The sequence below is a fragment of the Glandiceps talaboti genome, chromosome 7 (genome assembly GCF_964340395.1).
Source record: "Glandiceps talaboti chromosome 7, keGlaTala1.1, whole genome shotgun sequence".
In the NCBI taxonomy this organism is placed as follows: Eukaryota; Metazoa; Hemichordata; class Enteropneusta; family Spengelidae; genus Glandiceps; species Glandiceps talaboti.
The window spans coordinates 27,400,325-27,416,959 of record NC_135555.1 but is presented as its reverse complement, the minus strand read 5'-3'; the positions used below and the strand labels follow the sequence as shown (position 1 = coordinate 27,416,959).

The window sequence follows — 16,635 nt, the reverse complement described above, 5'->3', positions numbered from 1 at the left end:
ACCTATCGGTTGCGCTAAAAATGGCCATTAAAATCAAGTCAACGGAATATGCAGATAACGCAGTACACTAGATTATATACAAAGATGAGCATACTAGATTATGTACAATATACTAGATTATGTACAGTATACAAGATTATGTACAGTACTAGATTATGTACAGTGTACTAGATTATGTACAGTGTACTAGATTATGTACAGTATACTAGATTATGTACAGTATAGATTATGTACAATATACTAGATTATGTACAGTGTACTAGATTATGTACAATATACTAGATTATGTACAGTATCCTAGATAATGTACAGTACTAGATTATGTACAATATACTAGATTATGTACAGTACTAGATTATGTACAATATACTAGATTATGTACAATATAGATTATGTACAATATACTAGATTATGTACAGTGTACTAGATTATGTACAATATACTAGATTATGTACAGTATATTAGATTATGTACAGTATACTAGATTATGTACAGTATACTAGATTATGTAGTGTACTAGATTATGTACAATATACTAGATTATGTACAATATACTAGATTATGTACAGTACTAGATTATGTACAATATACTAGATTATGTACAATATAGATTATGTACAGTATACTAGATTATGTACAGTACTAGATTATGTAGTGTACTAGATTATGTACAATATACTAGATTATGTAGAGTATACTAGATTATGTAGAGTATACTAGATTATGTACAGTATACTAGATTATGTACAGTATACTAGATTATGTACAGTACTAGATTATGTACAGTATACTAGATTATGTACAATATACTAAATTCTGTACAATATACTAGATTATGTACAGTATACTAGATTATGTACAGTACTAGATTATGTACAATATACTAGATTATGTACAATATATTAGATTATGTACAATATACTAGATTATGTACAATATACTAGATTATGTACAGTATCCTAGATTATGTACAATATACTAGATTATGTACAGTATACTAGATTATGTACAATATACTAGATTATGTACAATATACTAGATTATGTACAATATACTAGATTATGTACAATATACTAGATTATGTACAATATATTAGATTATGTACAATATATTAGATTATGTACAATATACTAGATTATGTACAGTATCCTAGATTATGTACAATATACTAGATTATGTACAGTATACTAGATTATGTACAATATACTAGATTATGTACAGTATACTAGATTATGTACAATATACTAGATTATGTACAATATACTAGATTATGTACAGTATACTAGATTATGTACAGTACTAGATTATGTAGAGTATACTAGATTATGTAGAGTATACAGCGGAGCTAAAAAGTTAACCTCAAACTCTGTAAGTATACTAGATTATGTACAAAGATGAGTATGCTAGATTGTATATATGTATATATATTTCTATATATATATATATACATAAACCATAGATTCTGCAGGAAGACAACAGAAGTAAAGAATTGATGGTTGTTTTCAGCTTTAATCTGTAGAAGTGATTTCAACTCATTGAAAACCTATATCTGTGTCTCACATAGACAGTATTAGGTTTCCTCAGTATTAGCATGGCTACAATCATCATTAAACAACCATTTATAGATACAAACAAACTAGGCATATACTACCTCTGAGCTTGTTCCCTCTTTTTTATTTCCTTCTGTTTTAGAGCCTCTTCAAATCTGTGTTTTCGTTCAGCCTCTTTCTGTGGTAATCACAAGAGAAAATGATCAGATTATGATAAAATTCACCATCACTCACAATTACATGTTTGACATGCAAAATTATAACTTATTCACTATTTTTATTAACATTAGTCTGATGTAGAGGAAAAGCTACCATCAAAACAGTTTTAAACCACTTTTCTTTCATTTTTCTTGAGTAATAACAGTATTTTAAACTTTGTCCATTATTTTGTTACAAAGAATGTAAAAATATATGGGGGGGGGGGGGGGGGGTGCATTTTTTTGTCCACCAAATATTTTACAAAATCAATTTTCAGTTGAGGTTTTTGACAATACTAGTACTAAGACATTCCCTTTGGAAGCTGACACAGCTACCGGACATTCAACTAAAGCACAAAGACAGCCATATTTATCAATGCATTGCTAAACATTTCAAATAAAACAAGTCATTGAGAATGACAGAGTCCCCGCTATGATTGGGTTTTAAAGATTGGCAGTTTATGTTGTCATTTTCTTGATATCACTACTCTGATCACGCAACAATTGTGAACCTAAATCAAAGACTTAGATATGTTGTGTCTCCTCGTTGGACATGGGACATGCCTACTCTTCAAGATGACATGATGGAATAAACCATTCAACAATAAAAGATAGGTTGGGTATGGGGGGGGGGGGGGAACCTGTTCAAGCATATCTGAGTTATGGCTTTGGACATAAAAAATTCGCAAACAAAATGGCTGCCAGGTGGCCATATTGGATCGTATCACGACAACAATGAATATGCACATGTATGTCATAGAACACTGTCCTAATACCAACTTTGAATGAGATCTGTTAAAGCATGTCTGAGTTATGGCTGTGGACAGGGAAAATTTGCAAACAAAATGGCTGCTAGGCGGCCATATTGGATCGTATCATAAAACAAATTGACGTGCATATAATGTATGCCATTGTATGTTGCCCCTGTACCAAGCTTGAAAAAAATCGGTCCAGGCATCTCCAAGAAACGGCTCTGGACGGACGGACGGAAAAATGGACAGATGGAACCCAATCCATAAATCCCCATCTCGGACTTTGTCCGGCGGGGACTAATATTGGGTGGTGCAGCTGAAGTTAAAAGAGAAAAAGAACAGGGCTTCATGGGAAGACATAGCCCCCCCCCCCCCCCCCCCAAAGTATTTTTTGTGGTGACTACAGCAAGTTCTTTAGTTTGTACATTATGTCGCAGGCTGTCAGTTCAAAAAGGACAACAACTATGCCATGGCCTTAAAGGCAATCAAAAAGATACACTGACAACACCTGAAAGGGTTGTTCATTTCTTATCTATTATGTGTAGATCCTTGACAATATTCAGGCACATTAGCATTAATATTTATATTATCTTAATGATTTCAAAATAGGAAGACAAAGCTATTTGACCATGAAGATGAAAGTCAAGGTCAAATTTCAATGTGTCATTAGAAAGCTCATCATTGATAACCATATCGAAGGCACTTGAATAGGGTCTCTATCTGTTAAGTGACAAAGATTTTTTTTGGCCAAAATTTGAATATTTATGACAAATATAGCCGCATTTGGCCGTTATCGTGGGGGTTGTGAAACTATGTTATGTGTATATGCAGACTATAGCATCTGACATTTGTACAAGGTTTGGTTGAAATCAGTCCATGTATATCAGAGATATACATATACACTTTGACAATAATAATGGCTATTTGACCTTGAAGATGGAGGTCAAGGTCAAAAGTCAATGTGCCATTAAAAGGCTCATGATTGATAACATGGTGAAGAAACTTGAATGAGATCTGTATCTGTTAAACTTCAAGAGTTATTGGGCAAAAAATTATTATTTACGACAAATATGGCCACCATTTCGCTGTTATCGCGAGGGTTGTAAAACCAAGTGACGTGCATATGCCCTCTATAACATCTGACATTTGTAACAGGTTTGGTTGAAATTGGCAGATGCATATTGGAGATACAGGTGGATACGGACGAACAGATGGACAGACGAAAGGAGCCCAACATAGTAGCCCCCATCAGGCTTCACCCTTTGCGGGCTAAATAACTTACTCTTTCTCTGGCAGCCTGTTTTAGTTGTTGCTTTTTATGATTTCTTTGTAAACTAGTCACTAATCTTCTAAGTCTGGTGTTCAGATCAGATGCAGCTGGGAATGGCAGCTTTCCTGGAGCTGTATGCAAACACACACGATAATCTTGTCACAACATTAAATTTTTCATGATAAATACCAAGTACTCCCAAAACTTTTTGTCAACATCAAAATAACACTACATTGTAAGACTGGCAATAAAAAATTCATCATGTCAATGTTTCTTTCCTCAACACACTGTAAGTAACTATGACAATTATAACATAGCAGTAGACTCTCTCAAAGTCCTCGGAGCATCACACCGCATCACTAAAAGGCCTGTTTTGTATGTACCAATAATCTACTGCAAAACTGTACTGAGTGGGGCCCTCATCAACTACATAGGGCTAATCAATTGTTGACATGTTCCTGCAATACCCCAGGGCATGGAGCATCGCAGTCAACAAATGATTAGCCCTATGTGGTCAATGACGATCCATAGTACAAGGATAAGGATATTCAAGTACAATTACGCGATGGATAATGGTACATACAAAACAGCTAATAGTAATGCGACAGCGAGTCTAAATATAGCATGAGTTTTCAAGTAAAAACAAAACATTTCTTCAAACATTTCAAACACCATATTTGCTCACAGAACTGACCTGTAGGTAGTCTATCTGCTAGACCTCGGATGTTCTTCCGATACAATATGACACACGACCGAACATCGCTATCGAGGATGGAACATCCAAGGTCTAGCAAATGTCATCAGGATATAAATAACTGCCAATCAGAGAACCGCATTAGCGACAAGCACAAACAGAGGACAATAGCTAATTTTTTCATGCATATTCATCTTAAGGAGGGCTTGTAAAAATAACCACCAATGCTTTAACTGAAATGTGTGAATGACAACGTCTACACACTCATCAAACTCACAATTAACATAAACCGATAAGACATAGTAATGACATAAGTGTGTTTGTCAACACCTGCATGCAGAGATTGAATATATTAAAGTATATATATGCATACATGTCCCAACCCACCGCTTAATGTAATCTCAATGGAATGTCCAGTCTGAAAATGACATTTGCTAGACTGTTCGGGCAAGCTCTCACTGCGAACTTCATTCGCTTATAGTATCGAAAGAAAGCCCGAACGTCTAGCAGCGAGACTAACCTGTAGGTGGCTCTACTTTCTTGTGAGATGACTTGGTAGGTCTTGGTGATGGTTGGGGTGTTGACATACTGGCTGGTGACATAGAATCCTCTTCTAAATCTTCCCTAATAAGTTTCTGCACAGGTTTGAAGTCTGGTTCATCATCCAACACACTGGTTAAAAAGTTATACATACAACTAGTCACAGTCTAGGTTTGATTTCAAAGATAAGATTAGCAGCATAGTTGCTCAGCTTATAAGCTTTGTGGCACAGCTATATGTGTACTTGGTCTCTTACAGACAACATGCAATTCTTCAATAATTACTGTAACATAGAACATTTTATATTTGTCTGACTATTTTTGAGTCTTGTTGTTTGTTGTTCAGAGGTTCTAAAATAATCTAGTCCCTTTTCACATATTACAGTTAGTAATCTAGTGTCTCTCCATTCTACTAACACTACATTTATAGGGATGTATTATAGCTAGTAATCTAGTGTCTCTCCATTCTACTAACACTACATTTATAGGGATGTATTGTAGCTAGTAATCTAGTGTCTCTCCATTCTACTAACACTACATTTATAGGGATGTATTGTAGCTAGTAATCTAGTGTCTCTCCATTCTACTAACACTACATTTATAGGGATGTATTGTAGCTAGTAATCTTGTGTCTCTCCATTCTACTAACACTACATTTATAGGGATGTATTGTAGCTGGTAATCTAGTGTCTCTCCATTCTACTAACACTACATTTATAGGGATGTATTGTAGATGGTAATCTAGTGTCTTTCCATTCTACTAACACTACATTTATAGGGATGTATTATAGCTAGTAATCTAGTGTCTTTCCATTCTACTAACACTACATTTATAGGGATGTATTATAGCTAGTATTCTAGTGTCTCTCCATTCTACTAACACTACATTTATAGGGATGTATTGTAGCTAGTAATCTAGTGTCTTTCCATTCTACTAACACTACATTTATAGGGATGTATTATAGCTAGTAATCTAGTGTCTCTCCATTCTACTAACACTACATTTATAGGGATGTATTATAGCTAGTAATCTAGTGTCTCTCCATTCTACTAACACTACATTTATAGGGATGTATTGTAGCTAGTAATCTAGTGTCTCTCCATTCTACTAACACTACATTTATAGGGATGTATTGTAGCTGGTAGTCTAGTGTCTCTCCATTCTACTAACACTACATTTATAGGGATGTATTGTAGCTAGTAATCTAGTGTCTCTCCATTCTACTAACACTACATTTATAGGGATGTATTGTAGCTAGTAATCTAGTGTCTTTCCATTCTACTAACACTACATTTATAGGGATGTATTGTAGCTGGTAGTCTAGTGTCTCTCCATTCTACTAACACTACATTTATAGGGATGTATTGTAGCTAGTAATCTAGTGTCTCTCCATTCTACTAACACTACATTTATAGGGATGTATTGTAGCTGGTAATCTAGTGTCTCTCCATTCTACTAACACTACATTTATAGGGATGTATTGTAGATGGTAATCTAGTGTCTCTACATATATAGGTAGCTATAGAGGTGTAATTCAGCTAAAACTGAGCACCTTTATTTATTTCCTGATCCATAAGACAAGTGAATTTTCAATGTCATTCAAATCTCAAAGATATACATGTATGGTGGCCCAGGGCTGCGAATATATGCGAATTGTTTCGATAAAAAAAAATTAAGAAAATTAAGAAAAAAGATTAAAATATTTAATAAAAAAATAAAGATTGAATTAAAATAAAAGTAGAATGAAATAAAAATGAAAGTGAAATGAAAACAAAATCAAAATTAAAAGGAAAGTAAAAGTAAAGTGAAAGCAAAAGTAAAATAGAAATAAAAGTAAAAATAGAATAGAAATAAAAGTAAAAGTAAAATAAAAGTGAAATGAAAACAAAAGTAAAATAAAATCAAAATTAGAATTTAAAAAAAAAAAAAAAATACTGGCAGTTCTGGTCCGCAATGGCCCACAGCTGCCATAGACCAGCATTCCTTGCGATCTCAATGGCGCCACTGAAAGTGTTGTATACATGTAGCGCCCTCAAAGGCGAGAGTGTGATTATGAGACTGAATATGAATATGAGGCTGAATCTGGCTAACTTTGAATTGAATTTTAAAATTGAATTTTAAGCCAAATAAAAGCGGGAGCACTGTCTCGTTAGACTGAACTCCAACTGATGAAGAACCCTAACAGCCAGTCCGAAACGTCTTAAAAGAAAGGTCAACTATGTATCGACGCGGGGACATATCGCCAATGTCTTCCCTGCTAATTTACCCTAATACTAGGGTCAATAACCTTGACAAACTGGTCATGTGGCTAACTTACCTTCAAACCAATTTATTAACACCAAAAAAAAAATCAAGTCTGAACCAGCATTGAAAAATTTTCCCACTTATTAACAAACTTGATCTAACAACCCATAGTTGGTTACATGGTAAACGCAATGTCATACACATATTTAACATTGATGGTGTTCGGAGTTCCCTTCCCCCTCTTTCTATAAATCACATACATCTAATACGGTCTATCCACAGGCATTTGTTTTCCGAGTTATGTCTCAGAATATTTCTATCAGAATACAATAAAATGTCGATAATATCGTTGATATCGACGTATTTAGCCAACCACATATGAAAGGGGTAAAATTACACTTGTTTCTGTGAGAGCGCAGGTCCACTCACCGCGAAAGAAGACACTTCTTCTATCACAACAATTCCCATATACATATACATGCCATCATATCAGGAGAAGCAAGCACAGATAAACTATACTCTTAGAGGTTCACAACTCTAATTTATGGCAGAGAACTGTCATTTTGTACTCTGGGGCGAAATCAAAATAAAAAAATAGCGCAAATACTGTGTTGCCGCACAACTTCATGTTCAGGGCAATGATAGATATATAATTTTTTGAAGATTTAATGTTGTAACCAAAACAAAATTTTCATACCTAATTTCCATCATCATAATCCAGCCATCCTATGTTGGAAGTGTACAAAACAAGTATAGCAACATCCTAATCAAACTTTAAAGGGATGTGTCTACAAGGTTTTGTACTTCTTTATTTTTTTTAAATCAATTTGGAACCAAGTCATACCAATGTAACATGTTTAACTTTCTTGGTTGTCTTATTGTAATATTTTAAACACAAGCTACATTCAGTTTATATGGGTAGGTGATGAAACAGCTGTCTTACAACTGTTGAACATATTACATAATCAAGTCATAAACCAAACTGGCCATGCTGCAGGCTTTACCACCAGAGGAAATAGTAAAGTAAACATTATAGTTAATTAACAATGTACTGTTCTCACTGTGTCAGCTATTAATGAGGACAAATCTACACATTCTCAACAAAGTTAAGCTCAATCTACTGGGTAATTTCAGAGTTGAAGATTTTTGAGGAAAAGCAATGATATAGAATAACACTTCTAGAAACATCTCACCAAGTTTCAAACTCATTCACTTAGTACTTTTTGAGATATAAGTTTTTGACCAAAATTCACATTTTTACACCTTAATTCCATATCACTCATGGAATCATGGTATGCGTAACATATCTTCGTCCATACATCCCTAAATGCATTTCCATTAAATTTCAGCCCAATCTGCTCAGTAGTTTTGGAATTATAGATTTTCAACCAAAGAGACACATTTTTAGCACTAATTACACCCCCTTAAGAATGTTCCCACCAAATTTCGCACCAATCTGCCCAGTAGTTTCTGAGTTAAAGTTTTTTGACCAAAAATCACATTTTTTGACCCAAATCAAACACCTGTGATGCGATCATTTTGATTTGAACAATTTCCCAACTAGACACCCAAGGTAATGGACCCACCAAATATCGTGGCAATCGGTTCAGCGGTTTTTGACTTTAAGTTGTTTACACACATACACACACACACACACACACACACAGACAGACAGACAGACGCCGGGCGATCCCTATAGCACGACTGAACCTCAGTTCAGTTGTGCTAAAAAATCGTAATTACGCGTCCTAACGAGTAGTGACGAGTAGTTACTATGTACTACGGTGAATATTCGTAAGTCCCGACGCATATTCATGTACTTTAGGTTGTAGACAATAAAAAGTAAACACCTATTGTCCGTTATTCATGAGCCCAAACTACGATCATTTACGCGTAGTCTGCAATGTGAAAAAAAACACGAAACAAAAAGATTTTCTTTCCTGTGCATATCAGTTTCACGCTTACTTTTTCAATGTTATTCATTCGATGCCTTCTATGGCATTCGTACAGTCAGCTAGTCAACTAAGTGTTTCAGATATATTCAGGTGTTTACCTAACATGTCTTGCCTAAAAATACCTTGAAGAAGAATTTTTATAATCGAAAAGTCGGATTTTACATCTATTTATTCGGACTGCCTCACAAGTTCCTTATGTGTTTCTCAGCTAGTCAACCTAGTCAACAAACATGTCAACCATTTTCGTCTGGCTGGTGAACGTGTTGATCGTGTTAGATTCGAGTCGCAGGATTAGTCAGTCGAATTCAAACATTGTCCACAAAAACATATTAAAAACTAAAGCTTATCTTGCATTAAATATATAGTTTGATTTGACTGATTTAGAAGTCACCTAAAAACATTTCGTTTCTTCAAAATTTGGAGGGAAAACGTAATTTATATAACGAAATTTCACGCTACGAATAACTGAATACGTTCATCACTTGCGTCTCTATGTTTATCTACCAAAGTCACGCCACATGTTGCCGAATATAGTGATTTCTCAACTCAACCCCATCATTTAGGAATGTTACTGTACTGAGAAACATAAAAAATTAGTCAGGGTTCGTACACTTAAAGCAAAACAAACTTCCAGGACTTTCCAGGGGTTTTTCGTCAGTTTTCCAGAGGTATTCATATTGATTTTGGCCATTTTCCAGGGGTGTTGACAATAAAGTATATTTTTTGAATGACATCTAATTGTTTGATGTGGACGAGAAAAAAATTAACAACCGTTCCCATATAATGTCACAAAACATTTTAAAGACAATCGACACTATGCAAGATGTTGATTTCAAAACCACGTTTGCACGCTAAGATTAACGGAGAAACCTCTGTCCTACCCCCTAAGCAGCTGTTTCGTCAAGAAGGTGCATTGAACTTGTATGATTGAGTCGCAGCATTCGTCAGTCTAATTCAGACATATCCAGAAAAATAAATTAAAAACTAAATTTTGTCCTCGTTATTGTATGGTTTGATGTTACTAGATTTATAAGTCACCTAAAATAAATTTTTACTTCAAAATTTTGAATAAAAACGTCATTTACGTAACAAAATTTTGAGCTATGAATAACTGAATACATTCATCACTTGCGTCTCGATGTTTATGTACGGATCGGATGCCACGAGTTGTGGAACATCGCAATTTCTCAACTCAACTTGACCATTGACGAATGTTACTCTACCGACAACATAAAACAGTAGTTTATTCTTTAGAACATGTAACACAAATACCCATTTATCGACGACATAAAAGTCACAACGGTTACCGTACTTCCACAACCCGGAAATTCAACTGCACTTCCCTAGGCCCTAGCCCTAGTATTGCCATGCCTGAGCTTGTAGTAAGCTTATGTTGACTCGTGCACGAAACTTGTAACAATTTCTAATCGTGGTTGATGATGCTTTGATATTCGCTACAATGTTTCGATAATCTTGTTAACAGACCCACTGTTACCCCCGGCTGGGACTGTTACAATATCATGTCCCTGAAATGACGACTGGGAGATGGAGTAGCAATATACGCAAGATAGAAGCAAACATTGCGGCACCCATTCAACTATGTATAGGCACGGTCTGTGGGGCAAAGTGTCTCGTGGAACGATCGGCTGACTGTCTGGGTTTAATCAGCGTGAATTTTGATTCACCACCGTGGTGAAAGACTTTGAAAATATTTTCGCCATTTCACATTTATGAGATTCAGAATCATATGAATGGGTGGCTCGAGCACTGACATGATGATCGTCAATATTAATCGATCGATTGATCATGATCATTTTCCAGGGTTTTCCAGGGGTAGGGCGCATTTTTCCAGAATTTTCCAGGGTTTTCCAGGGAGGGTTTGAAATTCCAGGGTTTTCCAGGACCGTGCGAACCCTGTTAGTTGTTGTTTCAGAATATATAAAACAAATCCCGTTTATCGACGACATAAAAGTCAAAACTGCAATTCCGCAACCCGGAAATTCAACTGCATTTCTTGGCACTAGCATGGCCGTCAAGCGAGAGCTTGTAAGTTGAAGTTGTACAGTTAGTTTGTCAACCGTGCAAAAAAAAAGATTCTAACCGTGATTGATGCTTTGAGAGTCACTCAATTGTACGATAATCTTCCTCAAAGATTTACTGTTAACCCAGGACTGTTACAATATTACGTTCATGCGTCCATCACAATAAATTTCTAATCGATGCAGTTTCTACATACCATTATGTACGTTGTAAAAGATTTACTGAATATTGAAACTTTGATTTCGTGCGTACCTAATTGTTTTTTTATGAATATCGCCCATGAACTTGCAGTCATAAGAACATGTACAGCACTAGTTTCATCAGCACATTACTAGCTGGAGTACGCGGTTTTCTTTGACGATCGAAAATTATGACAAACTACGATAGAAGATGATGTCATCATTGGAAACACGGAAGGTGAGAATCACTATCTATTGTGTGTTGGCGATCAAAAATTATGTGTATCTACGCTCAAAGATGACGTCTTTACGGGAAACAAAGACCAGATGTAAACTGAATGTCTTCCGTAAGGGCAAAGTTTTGAGATTGTCGTTCCTACAGACAATTGTTGGAATACAACAGAACTTATGTAATAAGTTATTTTTTCTCATTGATTGCTATTTGCTTATTGCTATTATTGATCTCCTGGCCAACCACAACATGTACTGTGACATTTGTTGAGAAAGTACAAAAAAAAATAAGCGCATCCTCGTACCACTTTAGACAACATTTCCTTACGAGAAAATATTTTTTCCTTTTTAGTGGCCTACAAAAATATGCCAACAATTTATTAAAACTAAAAGCTACATCAATAATAGTTTCAGGACAAGTGCGCTTAAGTATAGCAAATGCATGTATCAAATTATATTGAATTTAAAGCGTGCATTCTTGAGATATAGCCTAATTACCGAAAATCATTAATTACGTAAATTGCTCATTAATATTCACGGGATTTTTACCAAAACTTAATCAAGTCTTGCCATTACCGTACAGAATACGTCTTCAAAATTTCGTTTGAATTGAGCAAGCCGTTATGGAGAAAACGATGACACAGACAGAGACACACACACACAGACTTCCACTCATAAATATATCTCTTCCTTACGGAAGAAAAAAGTGAACTGATTATCTATTGTCAGTTATTCACTAACTTGAACACCTCATTATCTCCTGTTTCACGTAGTACATCAGAGCTACGAAGAGCTAGTCATCGCTACTCATGAGGACACGTAATTACGGTGTTTTTGATTTTGATATCATCCCTAACTCACAAGAACTTTACAGAAAAGCAAGATATGCACAAATGTGCCTTTCAAAGGTTCACCCTAATAAGAAAACAAGTAACCATATGATACTAAGACCCTGCATTTTTAACTCTATCATGCAGTTGTCGAAGAACAAGCTTATTATCAGTATGATGCCTGAGTTACAGCATATTTTAATTTTGATACGATTTGTACATTAAAACTTACTTATCGTCATCATCATCACCATCACCTATCTCATCATTTGTCAAAGCTGCTGCATCAGGAGGACCACATCTATCCAAGAAGCACAGAGCTGGGTCTCCACGAAGTAAACTGTATCTCTCATAGCCTGTAAATAAAATGTTGAACAGTCACTCAATTCTACTAAATCAACTTTACAGTAAAATTTCAGATATGTACCTTCTCATTCAGCCAACTCAGTAATCTTTGAACTATGGCACACTGAAAATATCTAGTAACCACTTTACCAGACCAACTGAATCTTTGCCTATAAAAAGCAGCATTACGTCAATCATTGGTGCTTCATTTATCTGATAGAAAAAAGTGCCAATGTCATCGTAGCACAACTGAATGTGGCTGTTGCTATGGGTGTGGTCTTGTTGCTAGGGATATTTGCATACATTTTTTGAAGTTCATTCCTTTCGCCTACTAATCCGTTATTGTCTTACAATATACACCATCAATTGGCTGTTGTTATGGGCGTGGTCTTGTAAGGCAAAATTACATATATTTTTTAATGTTTATTCAATTTTTTATTAATCTCTGTTCTTAGTGAAATACACGAATGTTTGGCTGTTGCCATGGACCTGGTCATGGTTACTAGGGATATTTGCATACATTTTCTGAATGTTTACTCACTTGCCTACCAGATGATGTTCTTATTTAACCAAACTATACTGCCATTTGGTTGTTGCTAAGGGCATGGTCATGGTTGATAGGGCCAATTTTGTCAACATGTTTCGAAGAAAAATCTGCATAATAACACTTTAAGAAACATCTCAACAAGTTTCACTATCATTGACCAAGTATAAGTTTTTGACCAAAAATGAACATTTTTACACCTAATTTGCATATCAATCATGGAATCATTGTATGCTTAATATTTCTTCATCCATACATCCCTAGATGCATTCCCATTAAATTTCAGCTCAATCTGCTCAGTAGTTTTGGAATTATAGATTTTCAACCAAAAAGACACATTTTTAGCCCTAATTTGCATATCACTGATGGAATCATCATGTCATGAACAAATCTTACTTAACATCCCCTTAAGAATGTTCCCACCAAATTTCGCACCAATCTGCCCAGTAATTTCTGAGTTTAAGTTTTTGACCAAAAATCACATTTTTTGACCCAAATCACACACCTGTGATGCGATCATTTTGATTTGAACAGTTTCCCAACTAGAAAGGTAATGGACCCACCAAATATCATGGCAATCGGTTCAGCAGTTTTTGACTTTAAGTTGTTTACACACACACACACACACAGACAGATGCAGGGCGATCCCTATAGCACTACTGAACCTCAGTTCAGTTGTGCTAAAAATGGTGGACACGACCCTCGCGCAAATTAAATGGATTCACAACTAATGTATAGTTGAAGAGTTCCTCTACCTATTTGGGCAGTTTGAAATATCTGAGTACATGGAAACACTGAAAAGTAATGCATTTTTTGGAGATCATGGTGGTGTAACCATACAGGATTTTATGAATCCACTAGAACCTAATTAATTTAACCCTTTCACCACCAATTCCCGCTATTGCGGGAACGCTCTAGGGCGCCCACCAATTCCCGCTATTGCGGGAACGCCAAAGGTCATTCACCTACCTCGCCGTTATGCCGTTTAACGGCAGCTATTGCTGCAAAAATTGCTGCCATAACTAGTTCCACACATGCGTATTAGCTTTGTTTATCTACACAGCCATTTTGAAAGCATGACAGTGAACGGTATCTGGAATACGATCCAAATGACGAGCGATCGTAATTTTTTGTGCGTTTTTCGCCCACGAAATCGAATTTCAACATGGCGGAAGTAATTAACGGCTCTCATAACATGGCCTACGATATAATTATGTCACTATCTTTGGATATTTCGACAGAATTTGACTTGAAATACATCGTTGAATACAAGTATTTAGCTATGGGAACACATTGTACTTGTATGTAAGCATCAAATTCCCGCTAAGGCCGTGTGAGCTGCCTACGGCAGTTTATGGTTGAATTTTTGAATGTCGTTCAAATTTACACAATCTTGTGACCGTGCCGACGCCCATGCTAACGTTCTGGGGTAATTTTGGGCTATATTGTGGATTATTTTGGTTTTATTTCTTTTTGTTACGGCTCAATAATGACTTGTATTTGTGTTAGCTCAGTGTGTAGAGGTCAGTGGAGGGAAACTTAATCGTGATATGGGTGATTTTCCGATCGGATTTTTTACGCGAGTTTTTCAATGTAAAATTCAAATTTCAACATCGCCAAAGCAAAATCTGTCTCCCCTAACATCGTTTGCAATGTAAATAAATGTGCTGTTCGTAGAAATATCCATTCAATTTTGACTATGAATACGATGTTTTGTACAAGGAGATGGCTGCGTGAACTCAATACAGTATATGGAAGGATCAGATTATCGCAACGTAACTTCAAAGTCCCGACTGCAGATTTGCTTTTGTGGGTAAGCATGTCGACAAAAAGCGTCATGTTGGCATCCCGATTCGGACTCGTATACTACCAATTTGGGAGCATTTTTTACTGATTTTGAGGATAAATTTGGTGATAATTTTTTGTTGTTCTGTCAAATAATGATATATAGTTACACAAACTGATTTTTCAGAAGGTATTGGGGCGACGACTTCAGATATTTTTGTCCCTTTGATTGCCGGTGTGGGGCTGACTATTGCGTCGTAATCGGATTAGTGAGCCGTTAATTATTTTCGTTCAAATTTATTACGACTAAAAATAACATTTTCTGACAAATTTTCACCGATTTTGACCATTTAACCAGTATACAGAAGTTTTGTAGGAACATAAATGTTGGTATTTTGAATTTTGTTTATAATATAAATATTTTGTTTATTTGTGATATGCCAATAAATAAACAACCTATGTTTGTTTTATTAATATTTTATTACATTAATCCATATTTCGGTTATGTGTGTGATATTTGAATGTATGTATTTGGTACTATGATGTAGAAAATTTATTTTCCATTCAAATGATACCTTATTTTTTAAAAATAAGCAACTCCAAGTATTTTTATATCAGTTTGATTACACCACACTCACTCTCAAATTATGTTAGTGAGGGGGCTGGTGGACAACACACAATCCCATGAGGCCATTGGTGGTGAAAGGGTTAAAGTAATATCAAAATACATCAATGGAAACCTCTGAATGTCCTTGACAATCTCGAGAAAAAATTACATTTCTGTAAATTCACTGTGAGATGTTATTACAGTTAGAAAAAAACACTGACTTGTATGCAAATGAAAACCAAATGGCTGCTTATCTTTGTTTGCTTTGACTCCCTACTGTGCTGACTGCAGGCTAACTATCTGACTGCTGGGGGGGGGGGGGGGGGTATATGCAATCCTGTTGCAATTTCACTCGCTTCCTCTCACAGAGAAAACTATGAGCACTTGTGCAAATACTCAGAGCATACAACATTTGCACTCACACGTGGTGTGGGTTGTCATATTCTTTTCCTTACCATGTTTAAAGACACCAACCATGAGTGACCTGTCTGCTTCATCATCCCACCATCCAATTGGTGGATCTCCTTCAGGGCAAGGAACAGGTAGTAGTAATGAGCTATACAAATAAAAAAAATACATAACAGTTACCATTAATACATGGGGAAATTCGACATTTCTGGATTATCAGTGGTTGAGCATTTTTTTCCATAAATGAACATTTTTACACCTAATTTGCATATCACTTATGAATCATTGTATGCTTAATATTTCTTTGCATTCCCATTAAATATCAACCTAATCTGCTCAGTGGTTTTGGAATTATAGATTTTTGACCAAAAAGACACATTTTAGCCCTAATTTGCATATTACTGATGGGACCTGAACCGTTCTTAGTAATAACAACCTGAAGAATGTTTTTTACCCAAATTTCA

At 35.5% G+C, this 16,635-nt stretch overlaps 1 protein-coding gene and 1 non-coding gene across 10 annotated transcripts in view; both read right to left on the bottom strand.

Annotated features, from left to right (window-relative positions):
- The window catches only part of LOC144437420 (chromodomain-helicase-DNA-binding protein 8-like), a 204,858-nt gene that overhangs the window by 69,941 nt on the left and 118,282 nt on the right, over nucleotides 1-16,635 (bottom strand). For all 9 annotated transcript variants that reach the window (XM_078126352.1, XM_078126353.1, XM_078126357.1 and 6 more), the window contains 5 exons: nucleotides 16,219-16,319; nucleotides 12,715-12,838; nucleotides 4,984-5,135; nucleotides 3,782-3,900; nucleotides 1,652-1,728 (listed from right to left, as the gene is read on the bottom strand). In XM_078126352.1, the coding sequence (XP_077982478.1) occupies nucleotides 1,652-1,728; nucleotides 3,782-3,900; nucleotides 4,984-5,135; nucleotides 12,715-12,838; nucleotides 16,219-16,319 (573 nt within the window). The remainder of the gene's footprint in view (nucleotides 1-1,651; nucleotides 1,729-3,781; nucleotides 3,901-4,983; nucleotides 5,136-12,714; nucleotides 12,839-16,218; nucleotides 16,320-16,635) is intronic.
- LOC144438355 (small nucleolar RNA U6-53/MBII-28) lies at nucleotides 1,498-1,613 on the bottom strand. Its single transcript, XR_013481052.1, has one exon. It is a non-coding gene; the product is annotated as a small nucleolar RNA U6-53/MBII-28 (small nucleolar RNA).